This window comes from Phyllobates terribilis, unplaced genomic scaffold, assembly GCF_046119375.1.
Source record: "Phyllobates terribilis strain yellow unplaced genomic scaffold, ASM4611937v1 Scaffold_8__6_contigs__length_399053987, whole genome shotgun sequence".
NCBI lineage: Eukaryota > Metazoa > Chordata > Amphibia > Anura > Dendrobatidae > Phyllobates > Phyllobates terribilis.
The window spans coordinates 152,273,530-152,290,913 of record NW_027362768.1 but is presented as its reverse complement, the minus strand read 5'-3'; the positions used below and the strand labels follow the sequence as shown (position 1 = coordinate 152,290,913).

Sequence of the window (17,384 nt, the reverse complement as noted above, 5' to 3'; positions counted from 1 at the left end):
CAGATTTAAAAAACACAGCAGTTTTTCTATTCGGTTGGGGGAAAAAAACAATCGTGTGCATGAGATTTCTGAAAACTCAGAGCTTTTGCGGGTACTGTAAAAAAAAAGCAGCATTTAATTTAAATTTGCAAAAAAAAAGGAGCAAAAAATGCTGCATGTGAATATAGCCTTAAAGTGAAATATGTTATGTTACATTCAATAGGTGGACTCACCGCAGTCATTTACACTGACACCCTGCAAACTGTCATCATGGTGGTGGGAGCGTTCATCCTCATGTTTATATGTAAGTCTTCCATCATTTTCTGTCTTTGTATTCTGTGCACAGGACTTATCCTAAGGCCATATTCAGACGTTCAGTATTTGGTCAGTTTTTTACATAAGTCAAAATCAGGAATGGAACAAATCAGAGGAAAAGTATAATAGTTTTCCTCGAATTGTTCCATTTCTGGTTTTGGCTTCCAAATACTGATATAAAATACTGACCAAATACTGAACGTGTGAACGTGGCCTAAATTGTTGCGAGTATATACTGACCGTTGGTTTAATGAAACGATTAGAGAGCATTGGCTTCATGCCTTATATTTGCATTTATTTTTGCAGCTTTTAATGAAATTGGCTGGTACACAGGACTGGAAGAAAAATACATGCAAGCCATTCCAAAAGTAACGGTTCCCAACACGACATGTCACATACCCCGCAGTGACGCCTTTCACATGTTTCGTGACCCGCTCACTGGAGACTTGCCCTGGCCCGGACTCATATTTGGTCTGACAATATTGGCCACTTGGGTTTGGTGTACTGATCAGGTGAGTCAGTTTTCCCAAAAACTACGTCAAATTAAAAATGTAACTTTGTGATTATTACTATACCTAGGAGTTTATGGATTTTTAGAATAGGGCAAATTCAACAATTTTACTATTATGATATAAGAAATATAAAATCCTAGTGAATTTATACTCCCGGTATTTTCATCCAATTTGATTCCATGCAATAGATAATATGATAATTAGACAATTTTTAAATCAGATTAATTAAAAATTATGTTGTCTTACCCAGCGCCGGACTGGAGTACCTGGGGCCCACCAGGAAAAAATCAATCTTGGGGCCCACCAGCACCATGCAGTTACCGTATATAGGAATAACATAAGTCCACAAACTCTTTCAAAATGAATTAATTTTATTAACCAATAAATAACCAATATAATGAATAAATAACAAACTAAAGAAACACTCCTGGCAAAAGAGGAACACTGTTATCTTATTCACACCAATGTGTGATAAAGTGCCATAACAGAACAATAACAATAAATACTTTCAAGGTACATTCTCTTAAAGTATAAGTGCCACAAATTGAACCTGCATCTATCTAGCATCCCAGCAGCCGGCATCATTGTAGCAGCACCAAACTTGGCCCACTGGGAAAACTTAAAGAATTCTGGAAGCATTTTAGAAGTTTGTGTTGCACGTTTTCCTCTCCTCTATAATACAATACCATTCAATTGTTAGTGAAAGGCCCAAAACAACAAATAAACATACACTAACAGTCATTCAGCAGCAAAATTACAAAAGTTTTTTTCTCAGAACAGAAGATGACATTGCATCCTTATTAATAATGTCATCATAGTCTAAGTTCCTTGAAATGTCATACTCAATGTGACGCGCCCAGGGGATGGGGACGACTCGGCGCCCGGGCCTTGTTGTTGCCTGATCTTGGGGGATGTCGCAGTGGCTGGCTCACGGGCCCGTACCCTGGGGTCACTCTTAAAAGCAAGGAAAGGGAAAAGATGTATGGGAAAGGGGAAAGTTCGTGACGCCACCTGTGGTGTCTGGTGAGGATCACCAGCGCTGCAACAGTCCTCTGAGGCCGGTGTTCAGGCAGCTTAGTTGGTGCGGCTCCCCACAGGTGGAGCAGGGTCTCAGGGCAGCGTAGGAGAAGGGATGCAGAATAGAGCGTTGGCGGGTGCAGTGCCAGGGAGAAAAGAACAGACAGAGGCAGTAATTGAAGTCATCCAAGTCTTTACTCACGGTGGTGCTTTCTCAGCTCAGAGCTTCTCTCTACTGTCACACGGCGAGCTGCGGCCGCCAGGGTGGGGTTCAGCACACTCCAGGTAGTTCAGGTGCACTTGACAGGACCCCCGCTCAAAAGTGTTCCTCTCCTTGTGAACTTCTTCTGCCTTGTATCCCCCACTGTGTCCCGTACGGGTACTGCGATGTCCTTGATGGGTAGCGTGTAGCTCCCGGACCGACTGGGTGCCCTTCTTGGTGACTGGTGGTGAGTACGTGGCGTAAGGCCGGGTCCCCCTGGATAAACTCAGATTAGGGCATACAGGTGGCGACTCCGCTCCGTCCGTATCCCCCTGGGATCCACATAAGCCTCCGGACTTTTCCGACAGAGACGTGAAGTGCAAAGTCAGATAATCGGGGACCGGTACCCCCTCTTGCGGCAGGGTCTCTCTGGCAGGGCCAGAATAAGGTATGCAGGTGGCGACTCCGCTCCGTCCACACCCCCTGAGATCCTTTCGCCTGCGGAGCCTAACTCCTCTGCTCCCCTCTTGGGCCTTCTTGGTTGGACTCTGACCAGGGACAGAACCAGTTATAACTCTGCCCCAATCCCCCATCTCGAGGCCTGAGACCGGGAACCGTGGACCCTGAGACGACGGCAGCCTAGTGCTGACCTGCCATCCCAAAGACCCACGACTAAAGACCCGGTTATTAAAATGGCCTCCAGTTATATATGATTCTATTAAGTGCTAAAGTAAAGTGCTCCCTCACCCTCACTCACTACTTGGTTCCCCCTAACTTTGGTTCCCCCCCAACTCCTCCATTCAGGACCGGGACAGCACTATGGTGCTTTTAGGCCCCCTTCAGAACTGGAGTGGTGTAGTGTTGAGTGTGTGGTTGGGGTCCTGTGTGGTGCTCCATCCTTACCTTGGAGAGGAGATACCACACCTCATTCTGAGGTGCAGTACCCCTGTGGCGACTGAACCCTCAGGGGCGCCACAAATGTTCAACAGAAGGAGTGAGTCTAAAAGCTCCTGTTCAATCGAAGACCTCAGACGATTTTTTACAATTTTCAGCTTTGAGAACACTCTTTCACATGAAACCTGGGTGCAAGCAAGTGTAAGAAGTGTCTTGTAAACTGCAAAAATGTTTGCGTAAGCAGCAGAATGTAAATTGTAGTCATATAAAAGTCTGTAGCAGCAGGAAAGACAGTTTTTTTGCGGGACGAGTTGTACTTTCAGATGCAATCATTTATTTTACCATATAGTGTACAGGGAAATGGCAACAAAAATTCCAAGTGCAGTAAAATTGCAAAAAAAGGGCAATTACACGTTTGTTTATTGGGTTTTTTAGTCACCATGTTCACTATATGGAAAAACCGACGTGATAGGGTGATGCCTCGGGTCAGTACGAGTTTGTAGATACCAAACATGTATACCTTTACTGGTATCTAAGTGGTGAAAACAAATTCATAAGTTTGAAAAAAAAAATCACACTTTTCACGCCATGTTCTGCGCACCATAGTATTCTCATTTTTTTGGATCTGGGGCTGTGTGACAGCTTATTTTTTGCGTCTTGAGCTGACGTGGATCTCTGCTGCTGTGTAGTAGTCACAACACAAGGAAAGGTTAAACATCCAAGTATTTAATATGTATTGCAAATAAAGAATGTTCCCATTCTTAATATCCAAAAAAACAAATGACTGACAACCATCCCTAGACTAATAATACCATATAGAAGAGAGAAATATCGCCACACCATGACCAGAACACATACCACCACATAGTGATCAAATACTACCAAGTACAAGGTATATATACTGCCACACCATGAGAAGACCACATATTACCACCACATAGTGACTGTCCGAATAATACCACATACAAGGGACAAATTCCGCCACGCCATGACCATGGCACATAATGGCAACAGATAGTGACTGATAATGAAAATGTAAAAAAGCTCTGCATATATAGTCAGAGTACAGATAATGTAGAGATTATCAGTGACATTATACACAGGAGCTCTGTATATAGTGTCAATGTACAGATAATGTAGAGATTATCAGTGACATTATGCACAGGAGCTCTGTATATAGTGTCAGTGTAGAGGTAATACAGTGATCACCAGTGACATTATGCACAGGAGCTCTGTATATAGTGTCAGTGTGTGTGTATAGGTAATAAAGTGATCACCAGTGACATTACACACAGGAGCTCTGTATATAGTGTCAGTGTGTGTGTATAGGTAATACAGTGATCACCAGTGACATTACACACAGGAGCTCTGTATATAGTGTCAGTGTGTGTGTATAGGTAATACAGTGATCACCAGTGACATTACACACAAGAGCTCTGTATATAGTGTCAGTGTGTGTGTATAGGTAATACAGTGATCACCAGTGACATTACACACAGGAGCTCTGTATATAGTGTCAGTGTGTGTGTATAGGTAATACAGTGATCACCAGTGACATTACACACAGGAGCTCTGTATATAGTGTCAGTGTGTGTGTATAGGTAATACAGTGATCACCAATGACATTACACAGGGGCTCTGTATATAGTGTCAGTGTGTGTGTATAGATATTACAGTGATTACCAGTAACATTATGCACAGGAGCTCTGTGTGTAGTGTCAGTGTGTGTGTATAGGTAATACAGTGATCACCAGTGACATTACATACAGGAGCTCTGTATGTAGTGTCAGTGTGTGTGTAAAGGTAATACAGTGATCACCAGTGACATTACACACAGGAGCTCTGTATATAGTGTCAGTGTGTGTGTATAGGTAATACAGTGATCACCAGTGACATTACACACAGGAGCTCTGTATATAGTGTCAGTGTGTGTGTATAGGTAATACAGTGATCACCAGTGACATTACACACAGGAGCTCTGTATATAGTGTCAGTGTGTGTGTATAGGTAATACAGTGATCACCAGTGACATTACACACAGGAGCTCTGTATATAGTGTCAATGTGTGTATATAGGTAATACAGTGATCACCAATGACATTACACAGGGGCTCTGTATATAGTGTCAGTGTGTGTGTATAGATATTACAGTGATTACCAGTAACATTATGCACAGGAGCTCCGTGTGTAGTGTCAGTGTGTGTGTATAGGTAATACAGTGATCACCAGTGACATTACATACAGGAGCTCTGTATGTAGTGCCAGTGTGTGTGTAAAGGTAATACAGTGATCACCAGTGACATTACACACAGGAGCTCTGTATATAGTGTCAGTGTGTGTGTATAGGTAATACAGTGATCACCAGTGACATTACACACAGGAGCTCTGTATATAGTGTCAGTGTGTGTGTATAGGTAATACAGTGATCACCAGTGACATTACACACAGGAGCTCTGTATATAATGTCAGTGTGTGTGTATAGGTAATACACATACTCACCAGTGATGTCTCTAGGTGAAGTTCTTTATCTGCCGCAGACCGATATATCACATCTTCTAAGAAGGACTTATCTCTGCAGAAAATAACATAGTTAGCTATAACTGATCACTTCCAGAGCGCAATCCACACTTTTTCCAAGATTTCTACACTGCATGAAATGACAAAAAAAGAACCATAGTGCCGCACTACACAGTAACAGTGCTCCAGTGTCATTCAGTGCCGGCTCATCTCTGTCAGCAGACATATTTGTCTGATGGCAAAGATGTAGCAGAGCTGAAGACAGAAGACCTATGGATTACGTTGGAGTAAGGATTTTTCTTTATTAAAGATGGAGTCCCTAAATGTGTTTTATTTTTAATAAAAAAAAAAAATTCTGTCTTTTTTTTCTGTTTACTAGAAATTCATGGTGGCTATGTCTAATTTGGCGTGACACCATGAATTTCGGGCTTAGTACCAGCTGATAATACAAAGCTGGCCTGGTACTAACCCTATTATTACTTACGGTGCCACTCACCACCAGGGCCGCTGGAAGAGCCGGGTAAAGCACCTGGAAATGGTGCTATGAGGAATGCGCCATTTTCAGGGGTGGCTGCGGGCTGAGATTTTCAGCATGGGGGGCCAAGAACGCTTGGGTCTTACCATGCTGAGAATCCCAGCCCCCAGCTGCCTTGTTTTATCTGGCTGGCGATCAACATATGGGCAATGGGCATGATTATCAAATAATATATACCTGACAGGAGCCCATAGATTCTGCTGCCTCCAATAATATATACCTGACAGGAGCCCATAGATTCTGCTGCCTCCAATAATATATACCTGACAGGAGCCCATACATTCTGCTGCCTCCAATAATATATACCTGACAGGAGCCCATACATTCTGATGCCTCCAATAATATATACCTGACAGGAGCCCATAGATTCTCCTGCCTCCAATAATATATACCTGACAGGAGCCCATACATTCTGCTGCCTCCAACAATATATACCTGACAGGAGCCCATACATTCTGCTGCCTCCAATGATATATACCTGACAGGAGCCCATACATTCTGCTGCCTCCAATAATATATACCTGACAGGAGCCCATACATTCTCCTGCCTCCAATACTATATACCTGACAGGAGCCCATAGATTCTGCTGCCTCCAATAATATATACCTGACAGGAGCCCATACATTCTCCTGCCTCCAATAATATATACCTGACAGGAGCCCATACATTCTCCTGCCTCCAATACTATATACCTGACAGGAGCCCATAGATTCTGCTGCCTCCAATAATATATACCTGACAGGAGCCCATAGATTCTGCTGCCTCCAATAATATATACCTGACAGGAGCCCATACATTCTCCTGCCTCCAATAATATATACCTGACAGGAGCCCATAGATTCTGCTGCCTCCAATAATATATACCTGACAGGAGCCCATAGATTCTGCTGCCTCCAATAATATATACTTGACAGGAGCCCTTGGTTTCTCCTGCCTCCAATAATATATATAGTTCACTAAGTACCCTATATTTCATATGCAACTTTGCTTTACATTTATATATAATGATGGTAGGGTATGAGATATTTTTTGTCTTTTGTAGGTTTTGCATCTTTTTGCTAGTGTGAACATGCTCCTATTTCTTGCATGTGTACCATCTTAGACCTCAGTTCACATTGCTTGGTTTTCTGTCTTGTTTGCATTCTGTGCAAATTAGGGGTGTGGCATCCCCCTTGTTGAGCTGGTTAGTATATATGTAGCTTACCACGGGCTTAGGTGGTCTGATATTGGGACCGGGTTCTATTTGTCTACCCTTTTATATGCATTACTTCAACTTTGATATACAGTAAGGTTTTTAATATAGACAGTGTAGGACCGTCCCAATTTAGGGTCACCTTGTTGCTGGTGGGACGGCTTGTATACTTTTTTTGTTCAAAAATAGTTCACTAAGTACCCTATATTTCATATGCAACTTTGCTTTACATTTATATATAATGATGGTAGGGTATGAGATATTTTTTGTCTTTTGTAGGTTTTGCATCTTTTTGCTAGTGTGAACATGCTCCTATTTCTTGCATGTGTACCATCTTAGACCTCAGTTCACATTGCTTGGTTTTCTGTCTTGTTTGCATTCTGTGCAAATTAGGGGTGTGGCATCCCCCTTGTTGAGCTGGTTAGTATATATGTAGCTTACCACGTGCTTAGGTGGTCTGATATTGGGACCGGGTTCTATTTGTCTACCGTTTTATATGCATTACTTCAACTTTGATATACAGTAAGGTTTTTAATATAGACAGTGTAGGACCATCCCAATTTAGGGTCACCTTGTTGCTGCTGGGACGGCTTGTATACTTTTTTTTGATCAAAAATAGTTCACTAAGTACCCTATATTTCATATGCAACTTTGCTTTACATTTATATATAATGATGGTAGGGTATGAGATATTTTTTGTCTTTTGTAGGTTTTGCTCCAATAATATATACCTGACAGGAGCCCATAGATTCTGCTGCCTCCAGTAATACACACCTGACAGGAGCCCATGGATTCTGCTGCCTCCAATAATATATACCTGGTAGGAGCCCATAGGTTCTGCTGCCTCCAATAATATATACCTGACAGGAGCCCATAGATTCTGCTGCCTCCAATAATATATAACTGACAGGAGTCCATGGATTCTGCTGCCTCCAATAATATATACCTGACAGGAGCCCATGGATTCTGCTGCCTCCAATAATATATACCTGACAGGAGCCCATAGATTCTGCTGCCTCCAATAATATATACCTGACAGGAGCCCATGGATTCTGCTGCCTCCAATAATATATACCTGACAGGAGCCCATGGATTCTGCTGCCTCCAATAATATATACCTGACAGGAGCCCATGGATTCTGCTGTCTCCAATATATATACCTGACAGGAGCCCATAGATTCTGCTACCACCAATAATACATACCTGACAGGAGCCCATGGATTCTGCTGCCTCCAATAATATATACCTGACAGGAGCCCATACATTCTGCTGCCTCCAATAATATATACCTGACAGGAGCCCATGGATTCTGCTGCCTCCAATAATATATGCCTTACAGGAGCCCATGGATTCTGCTGCCTTCAATAATATATACCTTACAGGAGCCCATGGATTCTGCTGCCTTCAATAATATATACCTGACAGGATCCCATGGATTCCGCTGCCTCCAATAATATATACCTTACAGGAGCCCATGGATTCTGCTGCCTCCAATAATATATACCTGACAGAAGCCCATACATTCTCCTGCCTCCAATACTATATACCTGACAGGAGCCCATAGATTCTGCTGCCTTCAATAATATATACCTGACAGGAGCCCATAGATTCTGCTGCCTCCAATAATATATACCTGACAGGAGCCCATAGATTCTGCTGCCTTCAATAATATATACCTGACAGGAGCCCATGGATTCTGCTGCCTCCAATAATATATACCTGACAGGAGCCCATAAATCCTGCTGCCTCCAATAATATATACCTGTCAGAAGCCCATACATTCTCCTGCCTCCAATACTATATACCTGACAGGAGCCCATAGATTCTGCTGCCTCCAATAATATATACCTGACAGGAGCCCATGGATTCTGCTGCCGCTGCCTGGGGCGACGCCGGGTCCGTCCTCCACAGCGCGCACAGGAAGCAGTCCCAGGGCGATGAGACTGACTTCCTGCGCACGCACCGGCAGTGTCGCGCTACGCAGAGTAGGCAGAGGGGCACTGCGGCAGCAGGCAGATTGCTCTCCCTGCTTTGCCGCTGCAGAGGGCTCATCACTAATCATATCGGCAGTGATGCCGATATTATTAGCGAACCGGGGGGGCCCTCTGTTCTCTGTACAGGGCCCAGGGGGGGGAGGGGGGAGGGGCTTGGGGGGCTAATATCCAGATTGGAGGTGAGCAGTGCTGCTGATGTTATGACCACACATCAGCCGCAATTCATGTATAATTGACAGGTATAATACATGTGTCGTTATCATAGAATTTGAAACATCCATGATACCTTTTTTCGGCAGGTGTCTGGGGTCATAAAATCATCAACACCGCCCACCTCTGATGTCGAAGTGAGCAGTGGAAGGGAATAGTTTTTCATTAGAATTAAATGAGTAATATATGAGATTAGAAAGGAATGACAGCACCTAAATGTTCCTTCTGCCTGTGGCTACTGCTGAATCTCCGCTTACCTAGGTTGATTACCAGTACCTCAGTGTCCCTCCTTCCTGTTGCCACTGTAATCTCACACTGCTCAGTACAAGCTGCAGCTGTCAGGGTAGGTGGGTGGGTGAAAGGGCAGAGATTGAATACAGTTAGATTCATGAGCTCTCACTCTTTATCTGGACTCATAAAATGCTCATTTTAATATCAGGATTATACAACCATTCTTTCACGGATTTTCTAAGTAAGTACACCAGTCTCATCAAGCCTAAAAAAATCTGATTAATAATGTGCAAAATATTATCCCCTCAAAAAAAGTGCAATATATATTTTTTGGGGATACTACAAATAATAAAACATTTTGTTGGCCTGTTTATCGGTTATTTAATAATCTGCAAAGTTTATACTGTAAAATCAGGTGATGGATCTGCTTTATTGATCCGCAGAGAATTCCGCGCAGCACCGAGCACACAGTTTACAGGATGGATCCCTACTTATGACTATGGAAAATGTATTTCAGGTTATTGTGCAGAGGTCTCTGTCAGCCAAGAATTTATCCCATGCCAAAGGGGGCTCTATTGTTGGGGGATATTTGAAAATCCTGCCCATGTTTTTTGTGGTACTTCCTGGAATGATCAGCAGAGCATTATATCCAGGTAAGGTTACTATTACCATCCTTTGTCTTTGTAGACCTTACCTAAGTTTTTCATTATTTGATGTCTTGTTAACCCTCCCGGACACAACCAATTCTCATTTTTGCACTTTCCTTCTCTTTTCCACGAGCTATAACTTTTTTTAATTTTTCATTGACATAGCTTATTTTGTTTGTGGAACAAGTTGTGGCTTTGAATGTCATCATTCACTTCCAAGTCCAATTCCAAGTTGAGTGTAATGGTTAAAAAAAACAGCAATACCAAACTTTTTAGAGTTTCTTTTAATTATTTTAATGGCTTACTTAACAAATTTCTGAACTTTGTCAAAGTTTTTCAAGAGCAATAAATTTTTCTATTGTTTTGGATAATGAAGCTGTGTGAGAGCTGCTTTTTTGTGTTGGTGTACATCCAGTATGATGTTTTGATCACTTTGTAAACTTTTTTTCTAATCCCATAAAGACACAACAAACTTGGACTGTTATTGCAAATTTACTGTTGAGAAACCCAAGGGACTGCAAGATATCTTATAAAAAAAGGTTGACAAGTTTACCAACTTTTATTATAGGGAATGTATCACCTATATTAAATTTAAATAATTAACACCAGAGATTAATATTATTTTTTTTTCCTTATTTTCAGATTTATTTATTTTTTTTTATTTCTGTACATGGTTATGAGGGTGGCCGTTTTGCTTCAGCTGTTGTTAACAGATGCACTTTACGACAGCCACATTGACCATATACAATAATAGTCTAAGACTGACTCATTGGCTTCTATGGGAGTGTTGTGAGCATGCTCTGTGACCTGTGCAGAGGTCATTGTGCAGGGAAGGGGAGAAGGTTAGCTGTGACAATCATCACCTGTTGTGAATAATGGATCCTGTGTTATCCACATTTAGGTGTTAGCTTCCACTTTAATCCCATTTTGTGATAATAATGAAATGACTGCTGAGAAGTGATCTCTACAGCACAGGAAGTATCAGCCCATTATGAGGCTCTGTAAAAACTGCAAGATTTATTTTTTATCCTCAAGATAGTTATATGAAGAATTTAAAAAAAAATCTGAAATGTTCAAGATTTTACATTGTTTTTAACATTTTTTAAGTCATTTTGAGATGACACTCTTCTTTTACTTTCCCTTTGCAGATGAGATTGGCTGTGTTGACCCTACTGAATGCCGTAACTTCTGTGGCATTGATGTGAGCTGCTCAAACGTTGCCTATCCCATGCTGGTAATTAGACTCATGCCTGTTGGTGAGATGCTCATTTATTATCTAGTTTTGGGGAAATGGGCTAAACTGAAAAACATCCAAAAACTCCATAAAACTTTTCTGTATGTCTGAAAAAAGGTCACAGTGAGAGGTGTCATCAGAATTGGAATGAATGGTCTGCGATGCCGGATTTAATGATGGAAAAAGAGGACGGTATCTGGGAATGCGGTTTATTAGTCAACGCGTTTCGAAGTTCCAAACTTCTTCCTCAGGACAAACCACAGTATCCTGATGAAGAAGTTTGAAACTTCGAAACACGTTGACTAATAAACCGCATTCCTGGATCCTCTCTTTCCATCATTAATACAGGCAGCCCAGAATTATCCCATTCATTCCAATTCCAATGTTATGTTTGCCATGGGTCTGCAGCAACCTTGAGCCTTTACAGTGGTTGTGGTCACACAACCACACCAGGTGAGTACCATTGCTTTTGGTCTCCCCATTTTTACTTGGATAAGACCCTATTGCACTTATTGTTATTCCAGCTTTCTACTTTACAGTGAGAGGTGTGACAGAATTATCTTGTAAAACAATACCCGTCCATATGCCGCTTTAGAGCAAATGATCATCACAGAAAGGGGTCTACCACTAGGATTCTCCCCTGTAAGACAGAACAGCTTTCACTCTAGAAGCCTCAGCCAGGACATGTATTAAATGGTGACTAGTGATGAGTGAGCGTGCTCGGTACTCTCCTGAGCATCTCACTGTTCGAGATTCTCGGCACTCGGTGAGTACTTCCTGGATGCTCGGACGGGATCTCGAGTCCCCGTCCGCATGTTTGGCGCTGTTTAGACAGCAAATAAACATGCGGGGATTGCCTGCCACTCACTGAAATGCCGCAGCCATGTTGGTTGATTGACTGGCCGCATAGCGTCAAAGGGTCTATATAAGACTCGGTGACTCTATGCTCGTCACAGTCTACCCTACAGACAGGTAGAGTAGGGAGAGGTGCTGCTGAGCTAGGGAGAGAATTGACGGTTTATTTAGCTAGGAATTCCAGAGCAATGTACATCTCAACTAACAGTCCTTCTAAGGACTAATCCAGATGCATATCAATCCTGGCGATAGCAGGAGTTAGGCAGGCAGAGTTTGGGGAGAGTGTATAGAGCAGAATAGGGTTGCATTGCATGTTCTGTCTGCTGCTGTTACTGATATCCATAGCCCTAGATATCAGGGCTAATATTCTTCTTGCTCTTAATCCTGATAATTTGCTTGAAAAGCAATATAATACACAATTTTTATTGCTTCATTCGCTTGTTAGCAGCATACAGCCAGATTTGTTTGATTTTATTCGCATTACTGTATTGTCGGAGCAGAGAAACTTGTCCATCATCAGACGTCATCCGATATTATTGTGGTAATAATCGTGACATTTTTTGGAGTGTACCCAATATTATACTCTATTTAAAGTCTGCCAGTTGTGTGTTGTTCAACCTATTCACACTTGGTCGCTTACCAATACCATACTACAAGGCCACTGCCTAAAACCGTGGTTATCAGATGTGATCCAATATTACTGTGGTAATAACCCTGACATTTTAGGGAGCATGCCAAATATTATACTCTATTTAAAATGAGCAAGGCGTGTGGCAAGAGACAGGGAAGTGGACGCGATGGTGATTGTGCATGCAGAGGCTGAGGCCGTGGGCAAGCTGAAATTGTGCCTGCTGAGGGAGCACAACAAGCACCCACATCATGTCGCCCTAGCTTCCTGTCCCAGGAGCACAATTATTGAAGCCAGAGCAGTGTGAAAAGGTTGTTGGTTAGACAGCAGATAATGCTTCCAGTCAGTTTGCCACCACCACCCTGTCTTCCATACGGTCCAGTCTCAGTAGCTGAGAGTCTGGACCACATATTCCTCACCCTGATCCTCCTTCCTCCCACCATGCTGAGTGACCCACACTTGGGCACTCCGAAGAGCTGTTCACTTTTCCCTTTATAGATTCGAGCATCTCGCCCAGCCCGCTTCAAGCAGGGCAAAAGGAGATCGCATGTAGCAATGCCCAAATATTTGAGCAGCCACGGTCATACGAAGGCGAAGGTGGTAAAGTGCAATTACTGTCGCAAGAGGTGGATGATAATGAGACACAATTGCCAGCAAGTCAGGAGGAGGCCCAGGGGGCATACGTGGAAGATGAGGTGGTGGACAATAAAGTCACTGACCCAACCTGGCAAGGTGACATGCATAGCGAGGATAGCAGCACAGAGGGGGAGGGTGGCATAGCACCACAACAGGCAGGAACAAACAGTGTGGTGGCCGCAGACACAAGGCGGGCAACTGTTCCCCTTGTCTCCTGGAACGCCAGGGTCCAGAAACAGTGTCTGAGGGTGACACCACTGCCTATTCCGCTGTTGTGCATGCATGCCAATCCCCTGTCCATGGGGCAGGCGAAGATGCCTGCTGCCCTGCACCTGTTATTGCACAGTTGCAACCACCACCATCAGCAACCACGTCCATGTCCTTGTCCCAGCACAGCATTCAGTTGTGCCTATCCCAGTCCTTTGAAGGCTAGCGCAAATACGCAGCCAACCACCCAAGTCCACAGTGCTAAACTGTCACATTTCTCAAATGCTTGCACTTTGAAATGCTGCCTTTTACGCTTGTGGAGATGGAATCTTTCCGCAACCTGATGGCAGCGGCCGTCCCTCGGTACACGGTCCCCAGCCGCCACTATTTCTCCCGGTGTGCCATTCTCGCCTTACACAAGCAAATGTCCCAGATCATTACCCATGCCCTCAACAACGCAGATACTGGGAAAGTCCATCTAACCACAGACACATGGACAAGTGCTTGTGGCCAGGGACAGTACATCTCACTGACAGCACATTGGGTTAATATAATGGAAGCCGGGACTCAGTCGGATCCTGGGACGGAACACATCCTCCAAATGCTGAGGATTGCGGGCCCTGGGTCAATCAGGGTCGCCCCAACATTCTACAGCTCCTGAACCTCCTCCTCCTCTTCAGCCTCCATCTCCGAAATTACCACATCAGTCAGAAGCTGGAAGCACTGCAGCACTACCTCGGCCAAGCGGCAACAGGCTGTGCTGAAGCTAATGTGCTTAGGTGACAAACCGCACACCGCTGAAGAGTTGTTGACAGCTGTAACAGAGCAGGCAGATCTGTGGCTGTCACCGCTGAACCTACAGGCAGGAATGGTCTTGTGTGACAATGGCCGGAACCTGGTGGTGGCTCTGAAGCTTGGCAAACTCGCACACGTACCATGCCTGGCCCATGTGCTCAACCTAGTTGGTTCAGCGGTTTCTCAAAACCTACCTGGATCTGCCTGAGCTGCTTATGAAAGTATGCCGCGTGTGTTCCCATTTCAGAAAGTCAGCTACAGCTTCCGGCGCCCTCGCCGTGTTTTAGCAGCTTTTGGAGCTTCCAGCTTTCCAGCTCACTGATGTCAACACAAGTTGGATCTCAACGTTGCATATGTTGGGAAGGATTTGTGGGCAGCAGAGGGCAGTTGTTGAGTATCAGCTTCAATACACCCGTCGGTATTCAGGTCAGCCTCCGCACATAAGAGCAGATGAGTGTGCATAGATGTCTGACATCTGTGCCTTCCTCCAAAACTTTGAGGACACCACCAAGATGGTGAGCGGCGATGATGCCATTATTAGAATTGCTATCTGCTTCTCTGTCTACTGAAACACTCGCTGCTCACAATTAAAGAGGAGGCATTGCAAGCGGAGCATGATGAGATGGAGCAAGGAACTATACAGGATGATGCCACACAGCCCAGCCTCATCTCATCTCAACTCAGATTGGGTGATACTGAGGAGGAGGAAGAGAAGGAGGAGAAACAGGAACTGTTTTCCTGCGATACAGATGGTACTACCCACACAACAGTCATACCGTTTGTTCAGCGTGGATGGCCTAAGAAGAGGGAGAACGAGGAGGACCAAGGAGGAGGATTAGGAGAACATGGACAGTCGTCCTCTTGGTCAGGACAGGGAAGTCTTGGCTGTTGGCAGTCTGGCACACATGGCTGACTTTATGTTTCGCTGCCTTTCCCGTGACCCTCGCACTGTACACATTTTGGGCAACAGTAATTACTGGTTGGTAACACTTCTATACCCACACTACAAGGAGAACTTTCTATCTCTCCTTCCCATGGCGGAGAGGTCTAATAAAATGTTGCAGTACCAGAAGGCCCTTTCTGACAAATTATTAAAAAAATTCCCATCTGAAAACACTGGCGGCAGAGGTCACAGTTTGTTGGACAACCAAGATGTACAGGCGAGGGAGACACAAATACGATGCAGCAGAGGCAGCAGAACACTGTCAAAAGTGTGGGACAGTTTTGTCAGACCCTCCCAGCGCTCAGGCCCTGCTGCACGGGGTACTCTGACAATGAGGGAAAAGTTTTGGAAGATGCTGAAGCAGTACCTCGCCAACCGTACCAACGTCCTCGGTGATTCCTCTGTGCCTTATAACTATTGGGTATTCAAGCTGGACACGTAGCATGAACTGGCTCTGTACGCCTTGGAGGTCCTGGCATGCCCTGTCACTAGCGTTTTGTCAGAGTGGGTTTTTAGTGTCGCCGGAGGTATTATAACTGATAGGCGCATCCGCCTGTCAACTGAAAATGCTGACAGGCTGGCTCTCTTATCAAAATGAACAAGGGCTTGATTGGGCCAGACTTCTCAACACCACCGTATGATAGCAGCGGAACATAAAGTCAAATCCAGTGGCTTTTTTGGGGGGTTTATTTCCATGCATCTCTTCACACCCAGACATGGGTATACGCTTTCTGATTTTGTCTATTTTATGTCACCCTCCTTCTCCTTATCCTCCACCCCCATGTCAACAGGGTGACCATCATGCAGCACCCTCATAATTTTTTAAGGGTGTTTATGATGCCCATAGGAAATTTTTTAGAGACCTACCTCTGACATTCTATATGTTATACATTATGTTTATGTATACCTCCAGGGGTAAATGTTTAAGTGCATGGGCATTATCAGTATAGGAGACCCACTCCTTAATAATAGGAACAATTTTTTAATGAGGACCTCCTCTACGTCTCTTCAAAGGGGTATTGGAGTGCGTCCAAATTTTTTGCAGTCACTGCATGAGCATTACCACTATAGGAGACCCACTCTTTAATAATGGGAATAATTTTTTAATGAGAACCTCCTCTATGTCTCTTAAAAGGTGTATTGGAGTACGTCCAAATTTTTGGCAGCCCTTGCAGTCACTGTATGGGCATTATCAGTATAGAAAACCCACTCCTTATTAATGGGAAGAATTTTTAATGAGGACCTCCTTTAAGTCTCTTCAAAGGGGTATTGGAGTGCGTCCAAATATTTGGCAGCCCTTGCAGTCACTGCATATGCAATAACAGTATAGGAGACCCAGTCCTTAATAATGGGAACAACAAAGCATAGCCAGCTGATGGTCCTCTAACAATAGTGAGGGCCGACCGCTGGCCCTCTAACAATTGTAAGGGCCACCTGATGGCCTTGTAAAAATAGGCTGTGTGACTTTCAGAGTCCTTCCTTCATAAATGAAACAGAATGTGTCTGATCATGTCTCACACATCACATGGCCAGATAAGGTAGTAAAATGTTAAAATTACATTTACTGGTGAACGTATTTTTCACTGTTGAAAGCAATTAGAAAGTGCAAGAACACATCAAAAACGCTACTTGTGAACATAGCCCAAGGTGTGGAGGAGCATTTTTATTTTTGGTTATTTAGTTTGCCTTATATAAAAGTCATTACCCTGGAAAGAATGTTCCTTAACATTTGTCCCAGGAAAATCCATTTTGGCTTCATTTTAGTATGTTTTATTGTCTGTAAAAGTAGTGTAATACTCTGACAACATTGTTCACAGCAGTGACCTGGGAGTCAGAGATGC

At 43.7% G+C, this 17,384-nt stretch overlaps 1 protein-coding gene across 3 annotated transcripts in view; it reads left to right on the top strand.

Annotated features, from left to right (window-relative positions):
* The window catches only part of SLC5A9 (solute carrier family 5 member 9), a 103,667-nt gene that overhangs the window by 69,150 nt on the left and 17,133 nt on the right, over positions 1–17,384 (top strand). For 2 of the 3 annotated variants that reach the window (XM_073643514.1, XM_073643515.1), the window contains exons 7-10: positions 203–283; positions 601–806; positions 10,116–10,251; positions 11,394–11,501. In XM_073643514.1, the coding sequence (XP_073499615.1) occupies positions 203–283; positions 601–806; positions 10,116–10,251; positions 11,394–11,501 (531 nt within the window). The remainder of the gene's footprint in view (positions 1–202; positions 284–600; positions 807–10,115; positions 10,252–11,393; positions 11,502–17,384) is intronic. The other variant, XM_073643516.1, reaches the window with a different exon arrangement.